The sequence below is a fragment of the Camellia sinensis genome, chromosome 4 (assembly GCF_055761805.1).
Source record: "Camellia sinensis isolate YWXY chromosome 4, ASM5576180v1, whole genome shotgun sequence".
Classification (NCBI taxonomy): Eukaryota; Viridiplantae; Streptophyta; class Magnoliopsida; order Ericales; family Theaceae; genus Camellia; species Camellia sinensis.
The window spans coordinates 21,135,008-21,159,425 of NC_138964.1; the positions used below are offsets into that span (position 1 = coordinate 21,135,008).

General features: G+C 36.8%; 4 protein-coding genes across 4 annotated transcripts; 3 read left to right on the forward strand and 1 right to left on the reverse strand.

Moving 5' to 3' along the window:
- Window positions 1-5,057: 5,057 nt before the first annotated feature.
- On the forward strand, window positions 5,058-10,470 carry LOC114256551 (uncharacterized). Its single transcript, XM_082924440.1, has 2 exons — window positions 5,058-7,826; window positions 9,964-10,470. Exons 1-2 carry the CDS (start codon window positions 5,156-5,158, stop codon window positions 10,317-10,319), a joined length of 3,027 nt encoding a protein of 1,008 aa, XP_082780566.1. The 5' UTR covers window positions 5,058-5,155; the 3' UTR covers window positions 10,320-10,470.
- A 4,136-nt stretch (window positions 10,471-14,606) lies between these two features.
- On the forward strand, window positions 14,607-15,149 carry LOC145823627 (uncharacterized). The gene is made up of 2 exons (XM_082923112.1): window positions 14,607-14,785; window positions 14,906-15,149. Exons 1-2 carry the CDS (start codon window positions 14,607-14,609, stop codon window positions 15,147-15,149), a joined length of 423 nt encoding a protein of 140 aa, XP_082779238.1.
- Window positions 15,150-15,453: 304 nt separating this feature from the next.
- Window positions 15,454-16,602, forward strand: LOC145823628 (protein FAR1-RELATED SEQUENCE 5-like). Its single transcript, XM_082923113.1, has 3 exons — window positions 15,454-15,801; window positions 15,911-16,309; window positions 16,597-16,602. Exons 1-3 carry the CDS (start codon window positions 15,454-15,456, stop codon window positions 16,600-16,602), a joined length of 753 nt encoding a protein of 250 aa, XP_082779239.1.
- A 6,845-nt stretch (window positions 16,603-23,447) lies between these two features.
- On the reverse strand, window positions 23,448-24,203 carry LOC145823629 (protein FAR1-RELATED SEQUENCE 1-like). Its single transcript, XM_082923114.1, has one exon. The coding sequence runs from the start codon at window positions 24,201-24,203 to the stop codon at window positions 23,448-23,450; it is 756 nt and encodes a 251-aa protein (XP_082779240.1).
- Between the last annotated feature and the right edge of the window lie 215 nt (window positions 24,204-24,418).

Consider the following 24,418-nt stretch of genomic DNA (forward strand, 5'->3'; position numbering starts at 1 on the left):
TAAAATATAATAGATTACATATTTCAAGAGCCGAAGTAGAAAATTAAAATATTATAGGCTATAACAAGTAACATTTTTTATGAGCATTAGTATATGGTTAACCCCAAATAATTAATTATACTCACCGCCTTTATATTTTTACGAAAATTTCACTTTAGCACTTCTACTTTCAACCATACAAACATGGGCCAAGTTTATTTATTATGTTGTGGTAAAGTTAAGATTATTTAAAAGGGTTTTTAGTTTAAGGTTTTTATATTAAAATTTTATAAGATAAAGGATACTCAACATTTTCATAGTAGTTGGGGTCCCTCAATATTTTCATAGAGAAATTTCAGCACAGAGAAATTTTTGCACAAAGAAATTTCAATATAGAGAAATTTGTCTTCACAAAGAAATTTTAGTTTTTCAAAGAGAAATTTCAGATATTTTACGAAAAAATTTAAGCTCGTCATAAAGAAAATTTTTAATAATATTATTGAGGGATCTTAACTAATAAAAAAAAAAATATTGGACCTCTCCTACTATCAAAAGTTGGAGAGAGATATTTCACTAATTTTTCATATTTAAAAGTGCTTTGATTTGATTTCCAATTTAATTTTGTTAGTAGACGCCATTAAATTCACTAGTAAATTTAAAAATTGAATTAAAAACTACAGTTTTATTCTAAAACATATGCAATCTGTGTCATTTAGGTCATCAATATTTACAAATCCATGAGTAAATTTGATTTTTTTAACTAAATTTAAAAATCTTATTAATAAGTGTTCTTATCGCACTAGTTAATATATTTAAAATGAAAGTACAGCTCTTTATAGAAGTAGATTGTCGAGAATATAACCATAATTTACAAAACCCAAAATTTAAATAGCCCTGCTCTTGAGTTAACTGACTGGTATTTGGATAGAAACTTACGCTTCATTTGTTTGACTGAAAAATATTTTTTTAAAAATAATTTATGCATTTTCTAGCATTTGGTACAATAAAGAGTAAAGTCAATAAAAAAAACATTTTCTATAGTCAACGGCATACAAATCTATTTAGGCTGAAAATATTTTTCATTTTTAAAAGAAAAAAAATATTTTCCAAACTAAAATTTTGCTAATCTCACCAAACTATCATCTCTACCACCACGGCCACTACTACCATCACTGTACTGTCGCCATCATTGCCATCACCCTTCACTATCATGCCACCATCTCCACCTTTGTTCCACCACCGCCACCAGACATATAAAAATATTTTTTCCAAAAAATAATTTTTGAAAGAAATTTTTCGTTAAAAATAGAGAGTTAAGGAAACTATACTGTTAAATAAATTGATGTATATTATTGATTGATGTGTTACAAGATTGTTGTGTATTGATTTGTATGTTACAAGCTATTATATAGGAGAGGTGTGAGGTAAGTGAGTGGTGGTAGTGGATGGTAGTGGAGGTGGTGGTTGGTAGTGGAGATGGTAAGTGTGTTAGGTTTAGTGGGGTGGATGTAGTGGGTTAGGTTAGTGGGTTAGGCTTAGTGTACATTAACAGCCCCCCTCAAACTCAAGGAGGATAGGCACTAGCCAACTTGAGTTTGGAGAGAGTCACAAAACAGAAAAAGAAACTGATAAATAAAACAGGATAGGAGACACGGTATGGTCGTGTCAGACCGATGTAGTAGACAGTTTATGGGGTCATGTCGGACCGTTGTAGCAGACAGTTTACGGGGTCATGTCGGACCGTTGTAGCAGACACTGTGTGGTCGTGTCAGACCGATGTAGAAGACAGTTTATGGGGTCATGTCGGACCGATGTAGAAGACAGTTTACGGGGTCATGTCGGACCGATGTAGCAGGACAGTTTACGGGGTCATGTCGGACCGTTGTAGCAGACAGTTTACGGGGTCATGTCGGACCGTTGTAGCAGACAGTTTACGAGGTCATGTCGGACCGATGTAGCAGCTGACCGGAATCAATGTCGGGACAGTTTATGGGGTCATGTCGGACCGATGTAGAAGCTGACCGGAATCAATGTCGGGACAGTTTATGGGGTCATGTCGGACCGAAGTAGAAGACAGTTTACGGGGTCATGTCGGACCGTTGTAGAAGACAGTTTATGGGGTCATGTCGGACCGATGTAGAAGACAGTTTATGGGGTCATGTCGGACCGTTGTAGAAGCTGTGGTGGTGCACCAAGGGGGCGACTTAGGGAGTGCGCCATGAGTGACTTATACATGATACTGTGTATAACCCCCCCTCAAACTCAAATAGGTGTGAAGATAGAAACCTATTTGAGGTTGAAACAAAGGGATTGATAAAGTTGACTGGTGTAGAAGACACTGTATGAGTGTGTATATAGGCTGCCCAAAAGATATACATGGATATAGATATCGAGCCCTCAAAAGTCGTGCCCTCAAAAGGTGTGCCCGCACCCTCAAAAGGCGTGCTCGATGCATCAAAAGGCGTGCCAGATATGATGGCGAGGCACGTGAGTGCCTTGGCTGGCGTGCCCGGTTTGTCGGGCGTCAAGAGGCGCGCGATGCGCGTGGCTGCTTCTGTGTCATGGTCTTTATAAACCGAAGCGGAGGAGGCAGAAACTGAGACAGAAAAACTGAGAGAGACCTCGGAAAAATTCTTCGTTTTGCTGAGAAAGAGAGGTCGTTTTGCTGAGAGAAAATGGCCTCGTCTTCCCGTGGACTGCTCACCCTCTTTCCCGATCGCAATGAGTCCACAGGAGAGAGAGCTGGTGCGGTGGCCAGTGAAACTCAACCAAGCGCTGCCGGTTTTGCTCCGTTGAACTTTCCGATGCGGTCTGTGGAGCAAAAAATGGCTGTGCAGTCGGATGTGGAGGCCAACCAGTATACTTTGAAGGCATGTGTGGAGTCCATGACGGCGGTCACAAATCTGTCGCACCGGCTGCAGAGTAGGACAAATGAGGTGCAGCAGTTAAACTCCCAGCTGGCTCTGCTCCAACGCATGTATAAGGATGCGCGAGCAGAGATAAGCGTGCTAAGGGCAGAAAACAAGGAGCTGAAGCGGAAGGCCACCGTGATGTTCCGATTTGGAGGGCCGCCATATGCTGCAGTGGAGGAGCAGGGAGGAGTGATCATGCCCAGTGGAGTGGGTGACACGGAGGCAGCACCGTCAAGGGCCTCGCAGGACGGAGGCAAGAAGAAGAGACCGGCGGCAGAGTAGAGAAGAAAAATCCCACCTGTGGATGTGACTGTTTTGTTTGTATTTTTTTTTTTTTTTTTTTTTTTTTTGTTTTTTTTTTTCAATGTAAAAATGTGATCGGGGAGATCCCGGCAGGAATAAAGGAGTTTGGTGTGCAGTGTTGGTTGTTGTTGTTGTTGTTTTTTTTTTTTTTTTTTTTTTTTTAAGAGTGACACAAGGTTGTTCAAAGTTCAAATCGGCAGAGTGAAAAAGCCTAGAGAGAGAGAGCATGCGGGCAGAAAGAGAGTGGAAGAGCATTCGGGCACAAGGTTATTTTTTTTTTTTGTTTTTTTTTTTTTTGTTTTTGGCAACCCTTCTACCCACACCTCGCTGTTTCTGGATTTGGAAGAGTGGGTGGATTATAAAAAATAAAAAGAAAGGAAAGAAATAATAATAAGTGGGTGGATTATAAAAAATAAAAAGAAAGGAAAGAAATAATAATAAGATGTTAGTGCGTAGGGAGTGGTTTTGTTTTGTTTTGTTTTTTTTTTTTTTTTTTGTGTAAAGGGAAATATCGTGGGGCATGTGGGTTAATTATTAGAGAGAGAGAAAGAGCTGGGAGAGAGAGTGGGTGGAAAGTGAGAGAGAATCAAAAAAGAAGAATAGGTCTGGACTAGGTGCGCAGAGAGAGAGAGAGAAGAAGTGGGGTGTGTGTGTGTGTGGTTATTCTTGAAAACCAGGCTGTGTGGTTGGCTGTCATGCATGTGCCGTGTGTAGGAGTGTGTAGGTCAAACAAAACAATTTGAGCAGCCTCGCATGACTTAGGGAGGACTGAGAGTGAGATATAGAGAGAGTGGGTGGGTGGAGTCTTGGAGAGAAGGAGCTGGAAGATGAGGCAACGGCGTCCGACGCAGAGTTGGAGAGTGGCTGCGGGACTGGTTCGGTAGCCTGGGAGCCATTGAACGCCGAGGCCGACGACGAGATGGTAATCGGAGTGAGGAGGATAGAGAAGGCGGCGCTGGGGTCGTGGAGGTCCCGGTAGAGGCGGAGATGAGACAGGCGACGACGACGCGTTGGCCGGTGGTGGAGGCGAGAGAGATGTCGATGATGATGATGTGGCGGTCAATGTCGATATGGGTTTTTCTCCACTGTTCGCGGCCGTGGCCGTCTCGGACCATGAGGCTTGAGAATCGGGGGTGTTTGATCATGACGGAGTTGCTGATTTCCGATTTGATTGAATCGATGTTGATGGGGTTTGTGACGCCGATGAGGCAATGGATGATTTGGTTCATTTCGGGACGCAAGAAGAGTCGGCCTGCTGGAGTCAGTGGCTCGTCTCTCTCTTCTTTGGGTTTAGCCATTGCACAGAGAGAGAGAGAGAGAGAGTGTGTGTTTGGTGTAGGTGACCAAGATGGATGATGGTGATGATGATCTGATCTTGAAGGTGAATGTTGAATTGGGTTTAGTGGCAGCGGAGTCAAGGAATGTGTAGAGGTCCGGCGGGCGGCCATGGCGAGGCTGCCGCCCGCCGGTGAAGCAGAATGTCTAGGTTGTTAACCTAGCTCTGATACCATGTTAAATAAATTGATGTATATTATTGATTGATGTGTTACAAGATTGTTGTGTATTGATTTGTATGTTACAAGCTATTATATAGGAGAGGTGTGAGGTAAGTGAGTGGTGGTGGTGGATGGTAGTGGAGGTGGTGGGTGGTAGTGGAGATGGTAAGTGTGTTAGGTTTAGTGGGGTGGATGTAGTGGGTTAGGTTAGTGGGTTAGGCTTAGTGTACATTAACATATACATGTATCATTTTCCTAGATATTTGTACATATATTGCAGTGGTTGTTTATTTTCATTAAGTTTTGTCACCTTGTGTTGATTATGTAGATGTGGGTGATTTTGATGACTAGGGAGCCAAGTCCAGCTAGCTCCACGACAGTTTTGCCAATATGCCAAAGTCATTTACTAGCCATTGATCTCCTCCACACAAGTATCAACTTCTCAATCAAGTCTTGATTCAAAAGATGGCTTTGTTGGCCAAAACAACGACACTCTTGCACAAAGCCCACCACATGGAGAGATTTTACATGAAGTCTCTGCTGGCTGTACTGGTACTCGTATTAGCAGTGCAGTCTTGCATAGTTTCCCAAGCCTTTTCATTCTCAAACTTAACCGATCAATCAGCTTTGCTTGCTTTCAAAACTGCTGTCAAGTATGACCCTAACAATGTATTGGGTAATTGGACCACAAGAACTAATTTCTGCAACTGGGCTGGAGTCTCGTGCAGCCGACACAGACAAAGAGTCACGGCCTTGCAGCTTCCGAGCATGGGACTTGGAGGCACCATTTCTCCTCATATTGGAAACCTGTCATTCCTCATGAAGCTTGATCTTGGAAACAACAGTTTCCATGGCTTTTTGATTCAAAACCTCACTCGTTTGCTTCGCTTGGTAGATCTCAGTTTATATGAGAACCTGTTAGAAGGAGAGATCCCAACAAGCATACAGCAATGTCAAAAGCTTCAAGTTATGCTTCTTTCAAACAATAGACTTGTTGGTCGAATACCGGATGAGCTAACCATCTTACCTTTGCTTCGTGTTCTTTACTTAGGAGGCAACAACCTTACAGGTACCCTCCCACCTTCTTTTGGTAATTTGTCAAACTTTGAAAGGTTCTATATAGATCATAACAATGTTTATGGTAACATTCCTAATGAGATAGGACATCTTAAGAAGTTGAAAGCAATAGATTTCGATAAAAACTATTTCACCGGGTCGATTCCACCATCAATTTTAAACATCTCCACTCTCCAAAAGGTTTTTTTTTCAAGGAACGGCCTCTCAGGAAATCTTCCTCCGAGTACTGGCCTTCGGCTTCCTAATCTTGAAAAAATCAACCTATCTGGGAATAAACTTAGTGGAAAAATCCCTTTGTATTTGTCCAATTGCTCAAAGCTCAATGGATTAGACATGTCTTCTAACCAATTTACAGGGCCAGTACCCAGAACTTTTGGCCATTTGTGTAGCCTTGAATGGTTTGCTTTGGAAGACAATAAACTAACAATGGAACAAGGAAACTCTACAACTAATTTTCTGACAGATATGACAAACTGCAGCCTTTTGTTAACCCTGTTTATAGCTAATAATCCATTGGGGGGAATCATACCTGAATCCATCGGGAACCTTTCAAGTAACTTACAACATTTTGATGCATCGACATGCCAAATAAAGGGTGAAATTCCTAAAGAGATTGGTTCCTTAAAAGTGAATTTTCTTGCACTTAGTGACAACAATATTCATGGAACTATTCCATCAACAATTGGGGAAATGAAAGGCTTGCAAAGGCTGTATTTAGATGGTAATGAACTTGAAGGTCCCATTCCTGATGAGATATGTCTATTACCCAACTTGGGAGAAGTTTCTTTCCAAAATAACAAGGTCGCTGGTTCGATCCCTCACTGCATTGGAAATCTTCGTCATTTGCAGAGACTATTCCTAAGTTCTAATAAATTGAACTCGTCTATACCATCGAGCTTATGGAACCTTGAAAATCTCTTGTTTTTAGATTTGTCATCCAATCTGTTCGACGGGAACCTCAATCCAAACATTAAGGTATTAAAAGTTTTGGAAAGCATGGATTTATCTTCAAACAATATTTCAGGTGATATTCCCAATGCTATAGCAGCTTTTCAAAGCCTTAATTCTCTTAATCTGTCAAGAAATTCATTCTGGGGATCCATTCCAGAATCATTTGGAAACTTGATAACGTTGGACTTCTTGGATTTATCCCACAACAATTTATCTGGTGCTATACCCAAGGCTCTTGAGGCACTTCCACATCTCAAATACTTGAATTTGTCTTTCAATAGATTATCCGGGGAAATTCCAAGTCGAGGGCCTTTTATGAACTTCACAGCAGAGAGTTTTATAGGCAATGAAGCACTCTGTGGTGCACCAACTTTACATGTGCCACACTGCACAAGTCATAGAATGCAAAAAGCGAGAACAAAATTGCTTATTGAAATCATTATGCCTACCGTTGCATTAGTGATAGTCTCTATTGCTCTCTTCTTCATTTGGAAAATGTATCAAGGAAACAATGTGGAGAAGTTGAATTCAATTGGATTATTGCCTGTAGTTGAGCATAAAATGTTTTCATACCAAGAGCTTTCTAGAGCTACAAACGACTTTTGTGAAGCCAACTTGCTCGGTGCAGGGAGTTATAGTTCCGTATACAAAGGAGTACTTTCTGATGGAGAAATAGTAGCGGTAAAAGTTTTGAATTTGCAAGTTGAGGGCGCTTTCAAAAGTTTTGATGCAGAATGCAGTGTCTTGCGAGCAGTTCGCCATAGGAACCTTGTTAAAGTCATTAGTACATGTTCCAATCCAGAATTAAGAGTTTTGGTTCTTCAATACATGCCTAATGGAAGCCTCGAAAAGTGGTTATATTCTCATAACCTCTGTTTGAATCTCTTTCAAAGAGTAAGTATTATGGTTGATGCTGCATTAGCTTTGGAATACCTCCACTACGATCAAGCAGAGCCTGTCGTTCACTGTGATTTGAAGCCTAGCAATGTTCTGTTAGATGATGAAATGGTTGCACATGTTGCTGATTTTGGCATTGCAAAGATTTTGGCACAAAACAAGACTACAACGCAAACAAAGACTTTGGGCACCCTCGGCTACATTGCACCAGGTATGCCTCACACATTCGTGTAACTTTTCCCTCCAAAACTATTCTCTTTTATGTCAATGATATATTTTAGAGTGGCAATTGTAAATTTTTGGGCAACCATTAAGGCTAGAACAGTTATATGCAAATATTTCCAGGTATGTGGATGATTTTTGGACTTAGCTCGATTAATTTAATTGCTATTTTGATGTTGCGATAAAAGAAAAATAATAAGATCAAGTTGCCACCTTTATAGATTCTTTTTTCCCCAGCAACATTATAACTGATTCATTGCTAATAAAGTCTTTTGTTTGTTTCTGTATAACTTAAATGTGGTTAATTTGTCATAAAAAAATAATATTTATTATGTGAGCTTAGTTTAGATCACTTCTAGTTAGCTTTGGTTGGTAAGTGTAATCTTAACTCAGACTTCAATCCAAACATGCCATGTTCCTGTCCATTAGTAGAGAATAGGAAAATTTATGGGCTTGGATGTGTAACTCTGTACTAGTACCAAATATTCACAATGCCTACATGGTTAATTTTCAGTCTCAAATTTTTCCTATGATGGCACCAACTCCTAACACTTGGTCTCATCCAATGCATGCAACACACCCACGCAATAATGTTTGTCCAGTACTTGAGATAAAGCAACACAACAATTACGGAAAAGCCTAACCTTTATTATTGCACCAACAATTACAAAGGAAAGCCAAATGCCAAAACTCCCAAATACTTGATAATTTTCGAGTTTGCATGGCCATTCCCATACATAGGCTACAATTAGAATATATGAAATTCAAATAGGCAACAAAACTCAGGGAGAACATGCCACATGGCATGGCAGTTGACACCTCCAACTGCCAAAGAGTTAGGACAGATCTGAAATTAACCTACAGAAATAACTGCCACTAACTGCTCCTACATTTGAGCCTTCCTTGTCCCTTGCCAACATGTCTTGGTTTGTGCATATCCACCCCTATATTTTAGGATGCCTTTGTCTTGCCTTAGAGAATTCAAATTGAACAAGCCACCAGCCAAATAGAGTCCTGAGTGCCATCTGTTGGTCTTGGTCCAGTCCATGTGCCTTGCTAACTAGCCACGTGTCAACCACGCCTTACTGTCTAGCCAAGTCAAACCATTTGATTAGGCACCATTTGGGAAGGTGGGTTGGAGGCTTTTTTGGCTATTTTAGCCACAAAAAACAAAATAGGCTATTTTAGCCATAACAAACAAAACATCACATCCAACCCATAATCATTACATTATTCTCTCACAAAAAAACTCAAAAAAGCCAAAAAGCCAAAAAGCCCTTCCCAAACCAAGCTTTTAAGCCCAGGCTAAAATAGCCAAAAAAGCCAAAAAGCCAAAAAGCCAACCCACTTCCCAAACGGAGGCTAAACCCCCAAGTATGTTGCAGCCTAACATTAAGGTCATGTTAATGCCTTGCATCTGCCATGTTGCCTACAGTAGGCACCACTGAACGGCACAACTGATTGCCTACCTCATCGCATTGGCATGCCTTCCTCATGCCTTGCTCCAAACCGGACATGGGTGTAAGGTGTCACCAAATGACAGGCCGCTAGCTCCCAAATGTCAAGGTGCTAACACCTAGCCTATTACAGACCAAAAACAAATTACCCCCAAACTATTTTGTGTAAATATTTATGTTGCACTTTTGAATTTTGATCATATTCAAATTACCTCTCCAAAAAAAAAAAAAAACAAAAAAACAAAGAACTATAATATTTACAGGTCTAAAACAAAGCCTACTCTTAATTACCAAAATTTGGATATGGTGCAATATTTAAAATGTTAAAATTTGTCAAACATGTTCCAATAGGAGAAGTGAAATTTCTTTTATTTTTTATTTCAAAAAAAATATATCAAATACAAATAGCATTTGTGGGACCCCTTTAAGAGATATAGAGAGATTTTTTTATTTTTTTTTGTATTTGCCAAACATTTGTTCCCATATTAGGCACAATGGACGGAAACAATAAAATTAGTGGGCAACTGCATTGAAACTTTTTTTTTGGGGGGGTCTATACTGCTATATTACTAGAGCAATGATAGCTTATATAGGCATTGAACATGCTCTAAGAACTTTTTTATTTTTATTTTTTTATATGGTAATTTTTGTTGTCGTGCTTCTTGCCAGAGTATGGTTCTGAAGGAAGAGTTTCCACCAAAGGCGATATATATAGCTATGGAATAATGTTACTAGAAGCATTCACAAGAAAGAAACCAACAGATGAGATGTTCACTGAAGCACTGAGTTTGAAGCAATGGGTGAATGCTTCACTTCCAGATCGAGTAATGGAAGTTGTGGATGGTGGTTTGTTGAGAATAGAAGATGGTAGGGATGCGATTGCCAATAAAGATTATCTTTTGGCCATTATGGAAACAGGTGTAGAGTGTGCTGCAGAATTGCCTGAACGGAGGACTGACATAAAGGACGTGGTGACCAAGCTTAACAAGATCAAGTTGCAGCTCCTTCGCAATGGATATGCTTGATTTGTATATGCTCTTGTTGTCATGTGTTGTTTAGTTTGCCCACGAGATCCTCTGTTTTCTTTGTTTCAAAACATTTACAATCGTTGATTATGCTTCCAAATTCCCGTACTTTAAGATCCTCAAATAATTTAACTTTGAATATTTTTTAACAGTTTTGAGAGCAATGATCCTTTGCTTTTAGTTTGTTCCTCATATACCACGTATGGGTGTTTAGTAAATTTAATTGTGAATATATGAATGAAATAATTCATGAAGTACCATTAGAAGAGCTCAAATCTTATTTTTGTTTCAGTTAGTTGTTGGTAGTGCCTATGGCCTAGTTAGGTTGGATAAAGGTCCTTGTTGTGCCCCTTAGGTTGTGTTTGGTAAGAGACTTGAAAATAAAAATAAAAAAAGGTAGATGAAACATAAAAGAAATATGACTACATTTCACACACTTTTCATACTTTTCATGTTCCCTTTCTAAATTTCTCTCCAAATCCCTAAGCCAAACACAACCTTAGTAGGCCCCACTTCGGGCCAACTCAACGCTTCGAATGGTTCATTTTGTAAAGTCTATTGAGATGATCATTTATGTAAGAAATTAAGTTGATCGGATATCGATAGCCACATGATGAGATCAAATTTGTTTTAAAAAATATGAACGATAAATGTGATTTTGAGAATAAACTATCATATTTAAAATAAAATAAATCCGATCATGTAGCCCTCAATATTCGATAAATGTAATTTTTTTAACATAAATTATCTTCTCAACGTGTTTTACAAGACAAATAATTCGAATTATCAAAGTGGGCCCAAATTGAAGTCCATCGAGAGGCAAAGCACTCCCTAGTAGACATTTTTATTAAGTCATTGAGGTGCACGTAAACTGACCCGAACACTCAATCATAAAAAAAGGATAATAATAAAGTCGTTGAAGTGAATTACAAGCATGACCCTCCTTCCAAATTCCTCCTCACAACTTTGAATTGCTAGCTGTTTTTGTCATTGAAGCCTTGGATTGAAAAAGATGTCTTGGTTGCCGTCTTGCTTAATTGTGTTACTCATATCAACAATTACAATTTTTTTTTAATCAAAATATATTTCCCCTCTCTTCATTTACTTGATTAATTACTCTGAAATTGGTTTCTAATTGGACATTCACAGTAAAACTATGAACTAAGAGTAATTTGATAAGCATGTACTGATACTTGTTATGAAACATTTTATTATTTCAATTTTAAAAAATTAATATTTTTTTATGAACGTATCTAGCCATATTCATACCTTTTTTTTTTCTTTTTTTTTTGTTCTAACTTTTACCATATCGATATGCCCATATTGTACTAGTTCTCCTAGTCATACTCATGATTCATTATAATTAAGCATCTTCATTGAGACAAACAAAACCTGGGAAATACTATGGTACATACCCTTCACATGGTGTGTATCATATGCAGCTTATAATTACAAATTAAAATGACAAAATTTCATATTTTCAGAATCATAACTAAAAAAAAAATGGCATAACTAAACACAACATAAGTCATCACTGAAAAACTCATGAGTCATAATGAAAATAATGTCATAGTTAAAAAAGAAAATTAGTTATAACTAAAAAAGAAAATGATATAAGTAGGGGTACATATAGTATACCATTTTCTAGTGCGTTTATATTAGAATTTCTCACAAAACTTTTATATAATCTTTGATAAATGATTTGACTTATAATTAATTTTGTAAGAATTTTTTTAACTTTTAGTGACACGTTCAAAATTATCCTTCTAACTTTCGAAAGCTACAAAAGTCAACAATAATCAAGCCAAGCTTTTATAACTCAAGCTTATTTCAACTCGAGCCTAACAGGTTTATTAATCGAGTGAGTTCAAATTTACGGACTAGTTTGGTCCAAATACACAACAAAACAACCTCGAAAAAGTTGTAAACACACCAAATTGAATTACCAACTAACAGGTAGGTTGGTTGCCGGAATCAACAATTTTGTTCGTTAGGGACTACTGTATATACATAAAAAAAATATATTGAATTAATTTTAGTATATTACTAATTGAACATAATTTCTTAAATAAATGTTTAAAAAATGTATTTCACTAGAAATTAAATAAATCCAATAACATACAGTTTTTCTAGTTTTTAAAAATCTTGAATTATTAGATCTCAGTGTATAACCATTAAACTATTGTTTTAAGATATTTTATTGATTGATATAATCTAGTAAATAAGAAGTGAAAAATGTTTAATACTCTTAAAACATAACCCTTAAATTCACACTCAATAATGTTGAATGTTGCATACCAATTGATTTGTTTAGAATTCAATCAATTAAGATTCAACCCTTTGTCATGTCATTGTAGATAAATTAGAGGTATAGTTTTAGATTCTCTAGCATTACTCATAAAAAGGTATACATACCATTTTATTTTTAAAGTTAAAAAAAAAAAGTGACATGCGCCTCTTATATTAATAAAATCGATTTGATAAAATTGATGTTATTATTTAGAATGTGAAATAATTATAGATCATTTTCATTGTATGTTACGAAATATTAATGAAATAGAAATTAATAAACTAATTTTTATAAAATAAAGAAATCACCTAATAATATATTTTATAAATTCTAAAAAATTGAAGAAATCTAGGCCCTTCCGACCTTTACAGAGTTCTGCCCCTGGTTTGGTTCGTTTGCAACCCTAAATAGAGGTGGTATGTATGAAGACTGGGGAGTCAAGTCCACCTCTTTATTTCCTTGAGAATTAGATGGCTTCTTTTCGTGGCCCTCCAAGTTTCAATCTTTCAACTTTGAAGCAATAGCTGTGGTCATTGAAGTCTTTGATTGAAAAGATGGCTTGGTGACCAGTCTTGCATAATTGACGAAAAAATTAAAGTGTAGAGATTAAAATAAGATTTTAATAAAAGTACTTAAATGCTAAAGATTAAAGAGAGATTTTGATAAAAATATGAGAATGGTAAGTATAATTAATATTATCACGTAGCTGTTTATTGTTAGTTTTCAAAACGACGTTATGTAAATAGAACAACTGCAACTTGACTTAAAGCCTAATGACTTGAATAAGATAATTAAAAACTTAAAGGGTAAAGTAAGATTAGATATAAAATATAGAGATATAAAGTGTGATTTATCATTTTTTGCCCTCAAACTTGACGAATCAATCCGCGTTAAGATCCTATAGAGTAATATCCTACAATGATCTCCTACAGTGAAGGAGAGGCAACCGACAAGTTTGCCCACTCACCAACCAAGGGCTGAAATTTATAGTCACCAAAACGACATCATTTTGGTGAGTAAATTGAAAAAAAAAAATTCAAATTTCCCTCGCTTCACTTTCAGTTTCAGTCTGGTTTAACGCCAAAACGAAAATAGAGTGAGAGAAAGAGAGAGAAGAAGCGAAAGAGAAGAAGAGAGAGACGACAACGCCCCCTCCCTGCCTCCCAAAGCATTGCCGCTGCGGACACCCTGCCGCCGCTGACGCTAACGCCTTGCTGCAACCGATTCAAGAAAAATACAAATTCACCATCCTCTAAAAATTTTCCAATATTTGGGTTTTGATTTGAAAAATTACGAATTTTTTTTTTTTTTTTAATGTTAATGGTAGTACAAGTTTGTTGGTTGTTGAATGTGTTTGGGAGATTCTTACATGATTTATTTAAAATATATTTTTAGGGTCTTGATTTTGCGGCTTTGTGAAATAAATGTGTTATGGGGGCTGAATAAAGTTCCTCCAAAATTAATTTGTGTTTTTTGTAAGGAGTTTCTTAGCTTTATGTTCTTTGTTAAAGAGTGTTGAACACGTTGCCCAACCATGATGACTCTCCCCTCACATATGCTTTATTTAGGTACCACTATTTACAACCAAACCAAACAGTTTTGTGTTTGTGTTTATTTTTATAGAAACACAAGTTACAAACATACTATAAAACTTAAGCTTAATTTATTTAAGGATGACGGCTAACAAGTAAATTGCAACTTCATAATATATTATTTTAATTGTATACAGAAACCTCAATTTCAATTTTATACAGAAACCTCAACTTGATAATATATTATTTTAATTGCATACACAAATTACAAACATCAATTTAAATTATTAAATAAGAATTGGAATCTTAATTCAAGATAGTGGAGTTCTTTTTTTCTTTTTCCTTTTCTTTCTTTCAATGTTTTTCTTTCTTTCATTCAGTTTGTATTATTTTGGAAACATAATTTAGTGTTTTTATGCTAATATTGACCACCTATTTATTTTTTTAGTTACTTGGCATATTGAAATGGAACCTAACAATGTTGAGAATGACGGGGGTGATTGTGATTGGAAGCTGAGAGTTTGCATGACATTTGATACAGAACAAGAAGCATATGATTTCTACAATGCCTATGGAGGAAGGTTGGGCTTTAGTATTAGAAGGGGTTATCTTAACAAGAGCAAGAAGGAGCAAATCACTTCAAGGTAATTTGTTTGCAATAAGGTGGGGTTTTGGGTTGTCAACAAGCGAGATCCGTTGAGAAAATATTCTAGGCAGTAAGTGAGGACTGGTTTTCAAGCCTGACTTATCATTAAGTGGGATAGGAATATTGAAAAAAAATTTGTTGGTGATTTTGTTGAACAACATAACCATATCTTTGTACCAGCAGAATCTGCACATATGTTTTCATCACAAAGGAAGATGTCTGCTTCACAAGCAACCAAAATAGATTTACCCGAAAAATCTAGAATTCGTCCTAATGCTGCATTTGAGCTCATGGGTAATGAAGCTAGTGGAAAGGAGTCGCTTGGGTTCACAAAACTGGATCAAATATGGAGAGGCAAGTAGAATTTTGCAATATTTTCGTGAGAAAACATTGGAGAATCCATCTTTTTTTTACTCAGCCCAATTAGATAATAAGGAACAGATTACAAACATATTTTGGGCTAATGCTCAGATGATCATGGATTATAGGTAATTTGGTGATGTTGTGACTTTTGACACTACTTATAAGTTAAATAGTGAACATAGACCATTTGTGTCTTTCGTTGGATTTAACCATCATCAGGAAACTGTTATATTTGGTGCAACTTTAATGTATGATGCGACCGCTGATTCTTTTACATGACTTTTTAGAAGATTCTTGGAGGCGATGTCAAGTAAGGCTCCAAAAATAATTTTTACGGATCAGGATGCTATAATGGCTAAGGCCATACCTGTTGTCATGCCTAACACAAACCACCGTCTTTGCACTTGGCATTTGATGCAAAATGCATTAAGGCATGCAAATTCTATCTTCAAGGATAAGGGGATGAAGAGTGCTCTATCCAAATTTATGTACAACATTAAGGATGAAGAAGAGTTTACGTTAAAATGGGAGCAAATGCTTGACAAGTATGAAGCGCAAGATAATCATTGGTTAAAGTTAACATTTGGACATTTGGGGTTAAGGAAAAATGGGGTTAGCCATATGTTAGAAATGGATAGGGTGCGAGCATGGGTAGCACCCAACTTAATGAATCCTTTAATGCTTTCTTAAAGGATTTCATTCAGTCTGTTCATAACTAAATGCAATTTTTCATGCATTTTGACGAGTTCTTTGTGAGAAGAGGTACAAAGAGCTACAAGCTGAATCTGCTCTATGCCAAAAGTTGCCAAGGGTGAATATAAAGGTGAAGATGGTGGAGCAAGCTGTAGAATTTCAGGATGAGTATGTCAAGCCCCTTGAAGTAAACATTGAAGAAATTGAACATGATGGTGAGAGTACCATGTATACGGTTCTTGATAGTGATGGTGTAAAGGTGCGGAAGGTGAAAGTGGAGAGTGATGGTTCATTAACTTGCAATTGTCGGAATTTTGAAATGAAGGGCATTTTGTGTAATCATTGTTTGAAGATCCTTAGAGACACCCTCAAGTTCAAAGAGATTCCTTCACAATATATTCTCAAGAGATGGACTAAAAAAGCAAGAGCTAAAAATGTGAAAGATAGGTGTGGGCATGATATTAAGGTTAATGTAAAATTGCATCAAACTTCACTGTATAGATCATTGATGGCAATATTCAGAGCAAAAAGTAAAATGCATTCAAAGTTGCTTGTTCGCTTAAGCGGTTGTTTGTGTGCTCGAGCAGAGGACGTTTGGTTCCAAAAGTTTGACCTGTCTGCAAAAGTACTGGAAGTTGGAATTTTACGCTCGAGCGAACTTTCTTGCACTCGAGCGAGGTTCGCTCGAGCGGCCATTCTTGCGCTCGAGCGGAGATCACGGAACAGATTGCTATAAATTTGTGTTTCAATCAGATTTGAGGGTTACGGCTTCCAGATCTTCTTTTTGGATATTAGGGTTTATATCTGGAGCTTCTTTGCTAGTTTCCTTTTATGTTTGTTTGAGTTTAACTCACGGTTTGAGAAGTATACATCAAAGGTTTGTTTGTTTCATTCAATACAAAAGAGAGAGTTGTTCTTTAGTGAGTTCCGGAAAATTTGGGCCTGAAGCGTCGGTGGATTCTAGAGTGGCTCATCGTCGTGGATTCGACATCGGCGTTGTGGATTCAACATTGGGCAAGACAATTCTAAGGTGAAGACCATGGTGGAAGAGGCATATAGGGGTCGGTTCAATTCGGGCGTGGATTTGCTAGGTAATTGAGAGTACATTTGTGTAATTCCTTTTGTCTTCTTAGTGGATTGTTTTATGGCTTTGCCCTGTGATTTTTTTTATCACAATTGGAGGCACTCCAATTGTGGTTTTTTCACGTTAAAATCGTTGTGTTAATTTGTCTTGATTGATTAATTGGGATTGTTATTTACTGCTTAAAATTGATACATAATCACAAATCAATATCTACGGAATTTCTAGATTTTTCAATTGGTATTAGAGCAGGTCGCTCTATTTTTTAAAAAAAATATCTTTTAGAGCGAGATCTTGTTTGATTTGTGATAATAGATTTAATTCGTGAGGGAAATTCTATGGTTCGACCACCCCGACTTGACGGATCCAATTATTCTTTTTGGAAAGCTCGAATGAGATCGTTTTTAAAATTTATTGATGAAAAAGTTTGGCAATTTGTCATGTATGGGTGGACCGAACCAACGATTACCATTGATGGAGTATCTTTCCCCAAACCAATTGATAAGTGGGACACAATAGATTACCAAAATAGTAACTTGAATAGTAAAGCTATTAATTCTCTTTTTTGTGTCGTCACACTTGAAGAGTTTAGTCGTATTTGTATTTGTGAAGTCGCAAAAGAGGCTTGGGATATCTTACAAACTATTCATGAGGGTGCTCCTTCGGTTAAACGCTCAAAACTTCAAAGGCTCACGTCTAGTTTCGAAAACCTTTCAATGAAAAATTGTGAGACCTTTGATGAATTTTATGCGAAGTTGAGTGACATTGTGAATTCCAGCTTCAATTTTAGGTGAAAAAATATCTGAATCCAAGGTTGTGGGAAAAATTTTGAGGTCCTTGCCCAATCGATTCCAACCAAAAGTTACGACTATTGAGGAAGCTCAAGATGTTGACAACCTCAAGCTGGATCATTTGGTTGGAAATCTCCGAACTTATGAGGCACATAGAAATTTCAAAAAGAAACAAAAAGATAATATTGCTTTTAGTAGTGCTCATACAGTTGGAAAGGATTCTGATGAGGATTGTGAGATTGATTCCAAGATTACGGATGCTTTCGTAAAACAATTTAAAAAGTCTTTTCTAAAAAGGAATCCTAATCTTTTGGAATCAACTCATCAATCCAAAGGCAAAGATAAATTCAAAATTAATTCTATAACCCAGAAGAAGAAAGGAAAAATACAAAGGAACTCTGAAAGAGTCCAATGCTATGAATGCCAAGGATTTGGCCACTTTGCTCTAGAATGCCCTACTCGTTTGAGGAAGAAGAAAGCCTTCGCTATCACTTGGGATGATGAATAAGAGTCTGATATAGATGAAAGTGACAACGAAGCACAATGCGAAGAGGGGCATGAACAATTCCTTGCTTTCATGGCGGCTTCTGAAACTAAAGGATGAATAGAGTTTCCGAAAAGGCCGGTTGGGAATGACAGTGATGATGAATCCTCAGTGAGTGATGATGAAAAGCTTCAGCAAGCTTATGAAAAGTTGTATAAGGAATCTCTTAACTTATCCAAATTGAATGACAAACTCACTATGAACTCAAAACATGTGAAAGTGAGAATGTCAAACTAAAAGAGGAGATTTCCGAGGCTAGGAATGATGCCGTCAAGATATCTAATGATCGACAAGCTCTTTGTGCAAAACTCTTGACTTGTGAAGCAGAGAGGAATGAGCTACAACAAATCTATGCAACATATGAAGAAAAGATTGAATCTCTCGAGATGTCTCAAGTTGCCTTAGAAGAGTTAATCATCAAGAAAGAGGAAGAGCTCAAGTGTGCTTTGACAACCATTGGTCTTTGGAACAAAGGATCAAAGACTTTGGACAATATCATTGGGTCTCAATAAATTTGTTCTGAAAAGAGTGGCATTGGCTTTGGTGGTAAGAAAGAGCAAAAATAAAGTGCATTCACATCTCATAATACAAAAACTCAAGGGCAAGGGAAGCATAAGATTCAACGAGAGGAAAAACTTCTCAATCTTCCTAGAGTTGGTAAGGTTAAAGAAAAGAGCGTACACACTGTTTTTATTTGTCATCATTATGATATGCATGGTCATATTCGTCCTTATTGTTATGAGTTGCATGGGAGAGTGTCTCATAGAGATAAAAGAAATTCCAACATCTCGTGGGATAGGAGACACTTCATTGGTCGTAATGAGGTTAAGGGTCATAATAGACCTTGCTATTTTGATTTGCTTGAGACCAAACATGGAGCGAGTTTGCATTTGCCTAGACCTAGGAATAGGAAGTTGGAAACCACGTCGAGATGGGTTCCCATTGAAAGGGAAGGGAACCACAACATCAAGACATCACCCAAGAACCGCAATTCTCACAACTTTGTTTATACTAAAGCAGTTTGGGTGAGAAAACTTGACTTGTGTTAAGTTGTTTCATTTTATTTTTTTTTAGGTTTTTGTGTGTTTTTTTTTTTCTTTTTGGGTCATTTAATGTGTGGTATCATTTAATGTGTGCTTGTTCTTTTTTCTATCTTTCTTTGTTTAAAGAAAAAAAAAACAAAACAAAAAATCCAAAAAAAAATTCTTAGTATGATTTTGCAAGCTTAAAATTTTTGAGAAGTTCTTGTGACATATTGGAATTGATGAGAGTATCCATTACATGTTTATATGTGTGTGCTTTCTGTAGTCATTACTCATTTTGGAGTGTGTGTTCTTTGATTAGTATGTCTCATTCTGTACACACTCTTGGATTAGCTAATATCAGAGTCTTCCGCCTTAGTGGTTTTTTTTTCTCTACGGACTTCTGGCATTGTATCTTTTTTTTTTCTAGAGGAATTGACCTATACTAGCATATCATGGGTGATGTTGAGTCTCTTAACCACCTTCCATCTTTTTGCATCTCCACGACTTTCCCCTCAGTTCTTTGCAGTCCAACCATGAAGAAAAGACTACATCAGAGTCACCAACCAGGCTATCCTTATTATATCCATGCTTCTCTGGTTCAGTTTCCATACTCTTGAGCATGTAAGCCGCCAATGAGTGTACAAAAAAAGAAAAAAAAAATGTGCAAAAGAAAGAAAAGAAAAAATGTGCAAAAGAGAAAGAAAAAAAAGATTCATTGATTGAGGGGGAGCCTCTGCTTTTACTCACCAAATATCCCTTCTTTCCTAGTGGTTTGACTTTCCTTAGTTGTGCTTAGATTCTCTTGTCAGAGGTCCAGCTTTCAGATCACTACTAGGGTTTGAATCTTGTGTTTGTCGAACTCCAAGAGTCACACACACACTTTTATCATGGGATCTATGCTTTTCACATAATGCATCACTTTTTTTTATGAGGAATCTTCTAGAGGCTATGTACATTATGTTTTCATGTAATTGTGTTTCTTGGATAATCTTGTGTGTTTTGATGTACAAATAAGAAATTCCTTGCTTGCTTCACCATTTTCTTCTTCTTTTTTTTTTTTGGTTCACTGTTTTCAGTGTTTCTAGTTCCTTTTAGTGGGGGGGAGTTTGGTTCATCTTTGATTGGGTTGGTAAGGGAGTTTGGCATTAGTTGGTTTGTGTGTTGCTATCCACTGTTTGTTTATTACTTACTTCTCGTAGGTTATTAATTTTTACATCATCTTGTCTTTGCTTATTTGGTTTATGCTCTTGCTTTTATTGATTGAGCTTCCTCTGACAATTCATGACAAAAAAGGAAAGGGAGTTTGAGGGTGCATGTGTTTTAGGATTTCATGTATTCATGCCATGTGTCGGGTTATTGTGTCTTAGTTTTCATGTTTTCACGCTACATGTCCTTAAAATCTCTAATTTATATCTATTCATATTTCTATCTCATGCTTCAAGATAATCTTGTCATATGTCTATTGCTTTTCATATACTCTTGTGGCACCAATAGTTATTTTGGAGATTGTGGCATTAATAGCTGTTTTGCAAATCATGACCTTGAGAAAGAAGTTTGTTTTTGTTGGCTGTAATGAGTTGGGGTGATTAGGATTTTATTTGTTAGGTGTGTTTTGTCACGATATTGTCAAAGGGGGAGATTGTTAGGTTTTTATTCTTGGCAATCCCGTTTGACAAAACTCCTTTCAGTTGTACTTTTATTCGTTCTTTTATTTTAGTGAGGTTTTGAGTTTTAGATACGAATCCAACCCGAATTGCGCCTTGCAGAGCTATTTTAGAAGTTAATTCTTTGTCATTCTTGCGCTCAAGCGGAGATCGCGGAACAGATTGCTATAAATATGTGTTTCAGTCAGATTTTAGGGTTACGGCTTCCAGATCTTCTTTTTGGATATTAGGGTTTATATCTGGAGCTTCTTTGCTAGTTTTCTTTGATGTTTGTTTGAGTTTAACTCATGGTTTGAGAAGTATATACCAAAGGTTTGTTTGTTTCATTCAATACAAAAGAGAGAGTTGTTCTTTTGTGAGTTCCGGAAATTTGGGCCTGAAGTTTGGGTGGATTCTGGAGTGGCTCATCGTGGTGGATTCGACATCGGCATTGTGGATTCAACGTTGGGCAAGACAATTCCGAGGTGAAGACTGTGGTGGAAGAGGCATATAGGGGTCGGTTTAATTCGGGTGTGAATTCGCTAGGTAATTGAGAGTACACTTGTGTAATTCTTTTTGTCTTCTTAGTGGATTGTTTTGTGACTTTGGCCCATGTTTTTTTTTTAATCACAATTGAAGGCACTCCAATTGTGGTTTTTCCACGTTAAAATCGTTGTATTGATTTGTCTTGATTGATTGATTGGGATTGTTATTTACTACTTAAAATTGATACATAATCACAAATCAATATCTAGGGGATTTCTAGATTTTTCGTAGTGGAATTAGAAATTACAAATGTCGTTGCGGGGGGATAGCGGCATTCAAAGTTTTAGAGTCAAAAAAAAATCTAGGGTTGGTATACTTTGCTTGCCCTTTCGACAACACCAATGGATAGAGCTTCTTTGAGTGATGGATGCCTTTATATAAGCAGCGTCAATGTTTGAAGATGCCAAGTGAGGAACGCGACGAAAATTGTAATATCAAGCCTTTGGTCAAAGAACTCATTGTATCCAACAGTGAGCTGAAAGAGATGGGTACAAAATGTAAGAAAGAAAGTAAACAAATGGTTGCAGAGATTAGAGAACTTCGGGAAAAGTTACACTACGCCATTGTAATAATAGTATTGATTGGATTTGGACTTCTTCTTTTGTTGTTTAAATATTAAGTGTAAATTAAGTTGGTTTTGGACTTGGACTGCTCTATTGTAAATTAAGCTGTGTTGGGATTTATAAATTGACTGAATAACAAGTATTTTACATGGTTTGGATTTATATTGAATATAATTTTTTTATTTGTAATTTTTTTTTTTTTTTTTTTGGGTTTTGTTTTGTTTTTGTTGGTGCATAATGTACTCAAGGTTGGAAAGAAGAATTAAGGTAAAAGGATGGTTTAAAGATTGAATAGATTGAGTTTTTGGCTATTTTGGGTTAGGATTTTGATTCCGTTGTCTGAAGGTTTTTGGGTTCCAATAGAAGTCTGAATGTGGTGCCAATAGGATTTTGATTTCATTGCTGAAGTTTGAATGTGATACAGAGGCTTGCTGCTTTATTGCCCAGACAAAAATAACAACAAAAACTGGGTTCCATTGACATTTGTTTTATTGACATCTATTTTATTGCCCAAACATAAATAACAACAAAAATTGGGTTCCAACCAGGCTTGTTGGGTTCCATTGACATCTGTTTTATTACCCACAATTTCTTAACATTAACAACAAACAACAAAAACTCTTCTTCTTTACCAATCAATCATCAAATAAAGAACACAACATATAAACAAAATCCTGATCAAATTGGTAATTGGTTTTTGTAAATGATCAAAGAATACAACAATTAAAATACACTTGTGTAGCATTCTTCACACACACTAATCCAAAAACATCTACTGTTAACCCAAAAACATCCACATGATAGGTTTTTAATATTACATCCATGAATACCATATCCAACAAAAAAAAATAAACTCTAAGATTTTGAAGTGTGATCTACATGATCATGCCCACGACCACACCTAGGCCCATGCCCACGGCCACGGCCATGGCTATGCCCATGTATTTCCTAAAATAAAAGAAAATAGTCTTATATCAAAGGAATCATAAAATAAAATGAAACTTAAAATGAATGACAAATTAAAAGAGGAAAGGTGAAAAATAAATTACTTGATTACATGCAGGACTATTCGAGGCTTGCGGGTCATAACTGATTGCATTTTTAAGCAATGCTCGATAGCTTCCATGCACGGAATACATCGATGGCATTGAAAAAAGCATATTGCTTGGCTGCAACAATAACAAACACATATCAATTTAAAATAGTAATAGTGACATACAAATAGACAAAATAAAGCAGATATTAAATCAACTTACATCATAGAGGAAGAAGCATTAACTTGAGGAACACTCGTCGAGACTGAAGGAGGAAGTCGAGGTACACTTGTAGAAAATAAAGGAGCCAGTTAAGGAATACTCACCGAAAACATGGGAGGTGGTTGAGGAAAACTCGCCGAAAATAAGGGAGGAGGTTAAGGAACAACAGTCATGGGAGGTTGAGAAGCATTATGTGGACTTGTTTTATTTTTCTTTGCCAACACAAACTCCAAACCAGCTTTTGTCCGCCTTCTACCCTTACTAGTGCACTCTATTTTCTTGAGTCCTTTTGCTTGAACTACATTTGTATTCGCTATACCATCCACTTCAAAGCTTTCGGGGCATGTGTTGGAAGGACTTTCTTGTTCAATAGTATCTGAAAAAGGCATATTGAATTTTGCACTTAACATGCTTTCAATGATTGCAATTAATTCATCCACTTTCTCTACCGTCAAGTTATATGTTTCCTCACTTTCAGAAGCTCTGCACGCTATTGCTCTGAATATTGCCATCAATGATTTATAGCGTGAAGTTTGATGCAATCTTACATCAACCTTAATATCATGCCCACACCTATCTTTCACATTTTCAGCTTTTGCTTTTTCTGTCCATCTCTTGAGAATATGTTGCCAAGGAACCTCTTTGAACTTGAGGGTGTCTCTAAGGATCTTCAAACAATGACTACACAAAATGCCCTTCATTTCAAACTTTCTACAATTGCAAGTCAATGAACCATCATTCTCCACTCTTAACTTCCTCACCTTTACACCATCACTATCAAGAACTGTATACACGGTACGCTCACCATAATGTTCAGTTTCTTCAATGTTTACTTCAAGGGACTTGACATATTCATCTTGAAATTTTGCATAAATTTTATTGGTGTAAACATCTGCAGCATGCTCTATCATCTTCACTTTTATATTCACCCTTGGCAACTTTTGCATAGAGCAGATTCTGCTTCTAACTCTTTGTACGTCTTCTCACAAAGAACTCGATCAAAATGCATGAAAAATTGCATTTAGTTATAATCAGACTAAACGAAATCCTTTAAGAAAGCATTAAAGGATTCACTAAGTTTGATGCTACTCATGTCCACACCCCATGCATTTCTAACATATTATAG

Excerpts from the sequence above, each read along its gene's own strand:
- LOC145823629 (XM_082923114.1), bottom strand. The coding sequence starts at position 24,203 with ATGATAGAGCATGCTGCAGATGTTTACACCAATAAAATTTATGCAAAA.
- LOC145823628 (XM_082923113.1), top strand. The coding sequence starts at position 15,454 with ATGTCAAGTAAGGCTCCAAAAATAATTTTTACGGATCAGGATGCTATA. Across the intron at positions 15,802-15,910 it reads TGGATAGGGTGCGAGCATGG|AGGTACAAAGAGCTACAAGC; the intron begins GTAGCACCCAAC and ends CTTTGTGAGAAG.
- LOC145823627 (XM_082923112.1), top strand. The coding sequence starts at position 14,607 with ATGGAACCTAACAATGTTGAGAATGACGGGGGTGATTGTGATTGGAAG. Across the intron at positions 14,786-14,905 it reads AAGGAGCAAATCACTTCAAG|GAATATTGAAAAAAAATTTG; the intron begins GTAATTTGTTTG and ends TAAGTGGGATAG.
- LOC114256551 (XM_082924440.1), top strand. The coding sequence starts at position 5,156 with ATGGCTTTGTTGGCCAAAACAACGACACTCTTGCACAAAGCCCACCAC. Across the intron at positions 7,827-9,963 it reads CCTCGGCTACATTGCACCAG|AGTATGGTTCTGAAGGAAGA; the intron begins GTATGCCTCACA and ends GCTTCTTGCCAG.